The sequence below is a fragment of the Pygoscelis adeliae genome, unplaced genomic scaffold (genome assembly GCF_000699105.1).
Source record: "Pygoscelis adeliae isolate BGI_AS28 unplaced genomic scaffold, ASM69910v1 Scaffold130, whole genome shotgun sequence".
In the NCBI taxonomy this organism is placed as follows: Eukaryota; Metazoa; Chordata; class Aves; order Sphenisciformes; family Spheniscidae; genus Pygoscelis; species Pygoscelis adeliae.
The window spans coordinates 2,490,447-2,497,650 of NW_008824031.1; the positions used below are offsets into that span (position 1 = coordinate 2,490,447).

At 39.5% G+C, this 7,204-nt stretch overlaps 1 protein-coding gene across 1 annotated transcript in view; it reads right to left on the minus strand.

Annotated features, from left to right (window-relative positions):
• Nucleotides 1-4,935, minus strand: part of TRMT61A (tRNA methyltransferase 61 homolog A (S. cerevisiae)) — a 20,242-nt gene extending 15,307 nt beyond the window's left edge. The window contains exon 1 of the mRNA XM_009327799.1: nt 4,570-4,935. Coding sequence (XP_009326074.1) covers nt 4,570-4,900 — 331 coding nt within the window. The 5' untranslated portion in view covers nt 4,901-4,935. The remainder of the gene's footprint in view (nt 1-4,569) is intronic.
• Between the last annotated feature and the right edge of the window lie 2,269 nt (nt 4,936-7,204).

Here is a 7,204-nt window from a genome sequence, read left to right on the forward strand (position 1 = left end):
TTTCAAGATGAGCCAGTGGCCGAAAGAGGAAACAGCACATCAAGAAGTTCCCTTTACAGAAGATTAGCTCTTTCTCCTGCCTATCTGTTGTGGACATCATACTGAAATAGGCATTTTAGGCAGCCGGCTGGAGGTCAGAGAGGGACACTGCTTACTGACCAGATTGAGGAGTTGGGGAAGGATACTAGGGAAGTTTTCAAGGCTGGCACTGCCTACAAAAGGAATGGGAATGTGAAGACTGAAAAGAATTTTTCCTTAGAGATTCAAAAGTCAGAGTTCTTTAGGGAGGGATCTTCTGCAGAACGGACATAATATTGTTAAGTTCAGAGCTGCATGAGAAAGGCGCATAGTGGTCAAGTGAAATGGTAAGATGAACGTGAGTCCAGAAAGTCTGCAAACAAACGCTTTACGGTATGAACAGCATTCCTCATCAACTGCAGGTCAGCCACAAGTCTGAATACATTACCGTGATGCCTCATGTGGCCACAGTTTTGGTTCAGTTCTTTGGTATGTCAAGAGAATACTATACTCTCTCACGTTTGTACTGATGAGGCCTTTCTTATACTTCAAAAGGCGCTATGCAAGGATTGGGTTTTCAAATTCTTCTCTCACTCTAACCTGAACAGCTGCTAAGAGGTAGATAAGGGAGACATTATAAAACATAGACTTAATTAGTATGAACATGTTCCAAAATCAAATTAGTACTTACAAACTTTGGTCTGTACGTTACAGTAAAGATACGGCTGGAAACAGTTTACATACGCTTACGCCACAAAAATTTAAAGACATGAGCAGTATTTGTAAAAAAGTCTATAAGCACTTCAGACGAATCATAAGCATACAGCTGACTTGCTGGAACTCCACAATAAACTATTAATAATTTATTAAGTATCCATTAATCATTAAGTCCTCATTAATTTTTTACGAGTGTACTCTTAACAAAATCTATACCCAGGCTGTGAGTTTGAAAATTTCATAATTGTTTTTGAGAAGCTCTAGTGTAAGGCTGGCTGGCAGCTCTCATTACTCCTCCACAGAGAAGCCATGAGGACCCAGAATACTGTCCTTAGTCTTCAGAAATCCAGTCTGTGGGCTCGGAAACCCATTGCTATGTGGCAATGAACAAGGTTTAGCAATTTTTAATTTGGGATTTAGCTGAAGGGAAACAAAAAATCCAATTAACATTTTTGCTCATGTGAGTCTGATTTTGCTGAATGCTGAAGGATCAGTGGGATGGTGGTTAGAATACTTTTGACTAAATTACATTTTGTCTAAATACTATGCTCCATTGAAGCCGAAACATTTCTGAGATTTACCAGATTAAATGAGGTTTCACAGTGCTGTACTGCATTCCCTGAGTAATTCTGAGGGTTAGGACAGACAGTTGTTCAGGTCTCACGAGGGAGAGAGGACAGTAAGAAAGCCTCGGTACATGGGGACTGGAAAGAAAAACAAAAAAAAGGGTTCCACACACTTTTGTTTGGAAAAAATATCTGAAAGGTTTCATATTGGTTCCAGTGTAGTATAAAAATAAATGTAAAAACCTCAAAATCTGTTGTAAAATGGAGTTATACTACAGGCAGCTGTAATCACTGGACTGAAAATAGCCTTGCCTGGGAAGTTGACATCAAGATTAGTTTTGGAGAGTGTGGCGACACAAAAAAAAAGATTCAGTTTATTGCTTTATCTAGGCAGCAGCTGCACATGCAATGAACGCAAATGGGATCAGAGTTACCTGACAAGAATTAAAGTTTCACACTACCAGGCCACCCACAGCAGGTATTTTAGCAGCTATCTCAAGTATCCTTTAATTCTGGAAAGATCGGGCTGTTAAAGACTGTATCAGAGTGGGGAATTCCTCAGACCAGGGACCAATGCTTTCAAGAGATCGTAGTTCCAGTAATGGTGCTAACAGTTTTCAAATTTCAACATACCTTTATAAATTAGAAATTAGCAGAACACAAAAAGGATCATATTCCTACACCTCCGTCATGAAACATCAGGCTGATGCCGAGTTCCCTTGTAGCCTCAATAGAGTACGCCTGGATCATTTTAATGGTGCATGCACTGCTGACAAGCTTGCTCTTTATGTATTTATTAAAGATGATTAAAAATAGTAAAAAACTGTATTAATATGTTTATATAATTTATGACAAATCATGACTCATCAATTTAAACTGCATAATGCAAGTGATACAGAATTAGGCCTTCTGGTTATTCTACTGAATTTTTATAATCACACCAAAAGATCATTTACACTCGTATTCACAGCATTACAACATGACACAGAGGGTATTTCATCTTACTTTATCGATCCTTTCTTCATACAGTTGTGGAGACTAATCCACAATTCTGCTTGCTTACACTGGGTAAATGCAGGGCACTCTTCCACAGTCTAATTAGTAAGACAAGAGAAAAGAGCCTGGCCTCTTTACAGTGCCTGCTTTGCCAGTCCGTACAGCAACTATGTGTATCAGTTCAATTTCAAGTAATAAAAAAGACAGACCTCCATGCTAATTAATGCTCAAAATACATCTGAAAACAGCACCAGCAGGAAGCAGACTCAAATATCATTACTAGACCAGATTTCCTGTCTTGTTTCTGTTAATCGCCATTGGGCTGGTTCCGTCTGGGCCGCACAAGGTTAATCTAGAACTAATGATTTTGGATCACTGAATACTGTCTAATTTAGGATGGCACCAAAGTAGATGTCATCACACTGGAGGCTCCAGTTGTCAATACCTGTAAAATTTTTAATTCAAATCACCACTTTTGGTCAGTTGCAAGCAAATTTGCAGTAAGATCTCTTGCTTCAAGGTTAACCAGATGAATTTGGTTTTCATATACGCTTTCTTTTCTTTCTTTCTTTCTTTGTGAACAGTGAATCTTTCAAGCAATACAAGCACAACTATAACGGTAAAACTGTTCACTTTTCCTGGAAAGCTGAAGTTATAATACTTTGACAACATAGGCGTTAAAATAAACCTGGGGACAGTTTTCCATTAGCAAAAAGCATTGTTTGTGGCTATGACTTTTGACTCATAACATTTTTGGAAACCTGGATAGGTTACCTCATCAAGTGTTTCCATTTCTTAGCTGTTCAGATAAATGAGCTTTTAAACATTTTCATCCTTTCTAGGTCCCTTTGACATCACTGAAAACATTTTATGTGCAGCTCTGTATTTTAACATTCATCTATTCCAAGTGAGGCAGGACATGGAGCAATTCAAATCTCCTCCACCCTGAATAATTTGCTGTGTTTATTTTTCCCATCCTGTCTAAACATAGCAGGGAGGGGAAGAGGTGAAGAACTGCCCAATGAACAATACTGCTACTTCCCATGACAACCCTAAAAATGCCTGATCATCCTACAAACCAAATTATAAACTCTTAGGACCCAACCATTTTAGCAGTACCAGAGGCTTTTGCCTATGGCTTTGCCCGTTTCGAGTGCTGCTATACAGCAACCAGCTCCATGTACCACCAGTTTCTTAATGAGTGCAACTGGATGCAGAGATAAGTGGCGTTTTGATTGTGTTGGAACGTGGTCATTGTGCCTGAAAAGTTGCCCAAAATTATGCATGGGTGGGAACAGTAAATGTTAAATGTAAGAAAAGGCAGTGCAGCACAACCGCATCATGCTGATCCTTTGCCATTTCTATGCTTGAGAGGGAAGTGTATGAAACTACTTCATAAAAAGGTTCAAAGGAAACAGCCAGAAAAAAACAAGGACGAACTACCTCAGTTCATATTTTTCCAAACTACAGAGATGCCATCAAATCAAGCAAGCCTCATACTGCCTGCAGTAATAAAGTCATGAAGGCATGATTATAAACTGTATCTAACCAGGAAAATATCTATTAATAGAAAATTTCACTTCTTACTTGCAAATTCAGCAAAATCATGGAAGCTGTATTAAGTTAAACCAAGTTTAGAAACAAAACACAGCCCTGTGATGAACACATCATCCATTGTATTTTACAGCTACAGTGGTTTTGCACGCAGTTGCAGTGCTACAAGTAGATCACACTTAGGAAGAGAAGGACGAAATATATGTACTTACACGGTATCACAGTATATAAATGCTGCCAAGTTATTTCCCTTATTAGTTCAACACCCTATCATCAGAGTCTCTTCCACTAGTTTATCTCAACTATTTTCTCTCAAACTGCAAATTCAATGCCTGAATTTCGATTCAAAGCACATATTTAAAAATATTTTTTAAGTACTTGCCAACAGTTTCAGAAAAGGGAAGGACAAATGTTTATATATTTATTTTAAGAAGATGAACTAATCAAACACATACTCAAAGGTATACCCATACACAAGGCCAGCATACTGAGGTAACATTACGTGTTGAAGAAACAGCAGCTGTTAACACGTGCACATGAAATAGAATTACTCAATGTGTAGGCTGGGAAAATTATGGAAATTTTCCAAATTTTTTTTTTCGAAAAAAACACAATGGAAAAAAAAGAGACTTTTTGCAAAATGTAAAGATAAGCCTGTTTTTTCATGGAAGTGTTGGTGTTAGCTCTTACTAGAGGATTTCAACACGTTAATTATTACCTGATTCGCATACTATGGAGCCTGGTTTCAGTTCTAACATCATGGTGATTATAGAGATGTCAGTGGAATACAGAATCTGCGTCCTATGCGGAAGATTCATGGTCCACAGTTCTGGAGTTGGATGAAGAATAAACACCCATCCTCCTTTACTGCAGGTCACTTTGGAGCCATACTTCTTGCCTATGAGGTCCGTGGAATGCCTGATGACCCCGTACTTAGTCTGAGTTACAGTGCCATGCTGGACTTTCACAGGAAACATGGATTCATGGCCCAAGAACACAATAGCTGTGTCACCATCCTTTATTGTATCTCCATATTCAACAAAACTCATTGTGACAGTCTTGTAGTTGGCTGATGGTTATCACCTGAAGAGAATAAATATGTCAAGAGTTTTGCAGGATCACGATGGAGCTGAAACTACAGACATAAAACCAAGTAATTTTATTTTCCCCACTACAAAACAAAACCACAATGTGCAAATAAGATGTTAGCAAGAGAACTCCAAGAAGTTCAGGGACCTCCTCCCCGCTGCACTCTTGATCCAATTAAAATCAATGGAAAGATCCCACAGATCTGAATACAACCAATATTTTTCCCATTTTATGGTACATTTTAAAGAAAATTTAGGAAATACATTATCATTTACTCAGCCTGCTCCACAATACTACTGAGAAACTTGCAAGGCAGTATGAATTTCAGCACTCTGTTCAATTCCAGTTCAAAAGCTCTCAGAGTATGTTGTTAAGTAGTAACTTCTATTTCCATCTGCTGGCTTATCCCTTGGTGATTTACAACATAAGACAACTGTTACTTGCCTGGATATCAATCATTAGTTAGTAGGACCACTAACAAAAGTTTACTGGAAAGTTTTCCAAATGAAGGTTTAGAGATAGGATAAAGGTAGTATCTGACTAACTACAAGGAAAAAAGAATATTGTGGCCTTTAATTTGCCATTGGAGGTGCAAAGGAGTTGTCTGGGATGTGATCTGTGCTACGACTAAATGTAAACAACCATTTGCAAGCTAATGCAAACAGTTGTATCACTTTAGCCCCATGGTCTCAGAGCTGTTTAGAGAATTACAATTAAGTTTTGTTGTCTTTGAAAAGACAATCTAGAAACTAGAAGGCAGCTTACAATGAAACCTGGCATTGCCTTTCAGATAAGGCAGCTAACTAGCTAAGCTGCAGGTTGATCAGTCTGTGGAAGGAATTGTTTCATGAAGTAATGGTGATCCCAAAGTTAGAAATTAAAGCCTATGACAGAAGGCTTTGAAAATCAGATTTCTGGTACTTCTTCCACGAGAGAATTAAAAGCGGTGTTACTTTCAGTTTCAGAATAATTATTTGATTCCAGTGCTTTTGTATGGAATATGTAACAGCTTGGTCCTACTTCATTGTTTTCATTAAAAACTTCAGTTCTCAAATTCTAGTCTGTTTTTGTTGACCAAAACTCATTGTAGTTCAATTTACTGTTAAGCAGCTAGATTTATACTTTTTCCGCTGCAGTCACTGAGGCTGATAAATAGATGTGCTTGTGGCCAAAATTTCCAAAGCTTCTGACATGCTTATTGTGTAAGGTATTAAGATGCCAAAGCAGAACAGGCCTGTCTGGACATACGGTGAAACAGTAAGAAGGGCATCCCATGAATTCAGAAATGTATACATACTGGACTTTGTGAGATAGTACAAACGCTTAACTGTGTTTTATAGCTTGCACCTTCTGACTATATTCATGTCTTCATCTTTCATAAACGACACTTGTAGTTCTCATTCTAGATACTATTAATGCAACGTAGTTTTCAGCTGTTAGAACAGTACCATTTGAAAGGAGCTCAACTGTAATCCATTTTTCACAGCATTTAGACTGTGGTTACACCCATGTGCAAAAGCAACATTCCTGCAGCATGTCTGCAGGGACATGGAGAGAATTATTCTGCCTTTGATTACACAAACTGGCTTCCAGTTTCTTTGCCTTCCTTTGAGCCGCTACACTTATCACAGCTAATTGTCGCAACAGTGTACGCTGACATCCCAAGTGACAAATCTCTCAGGCTCAGATCTCACCTGGCACATTATATTCATACACTTGGGGTAAATTTGGGGTCTGTGAGAGGTTTTGGTAGTTTCTTTTGTCTCCCCCTATGGCAGGGAGCACAGTGATCTACACTCTCCCATTTTCAATCATTTTCCATTCCCTTCCAACGCAGAGCCTCATGCACGGTTGTTACATTTCTCTCCTTTACTCTCTGGGTAGCACGCAGATGTCTTGGTACAGCATTACTTTTGCCACATGGTGCTGTGGAGTGGGAGTGGAAGGGAAGGTGAGGCAGTGCCTTGTGGCAAGGGGTTAGGACTTTTCTGTGGGCTTGCCATGACTGCAGCAACCCAAATTCAATGACCCAGGCGATCCCTCACAGCCTCACAAATTAAACCACTAAAATGATTCAGTGTTCCCTTCAACCAAAACCCAGATACACCTCTCCTGCTCCTGACCAGCTTCCACACAGACCTGGCAGGCTGCCTCTTCCCTCTCCGAGAAACCTGGCTGCTTGACACGGCAGCAGGGGGAACCTCCCGAGGAGGAGGAGGCAGACGTAACTGTCTCACCCCCCGGGCAGTACGGGCCCCCCGGTA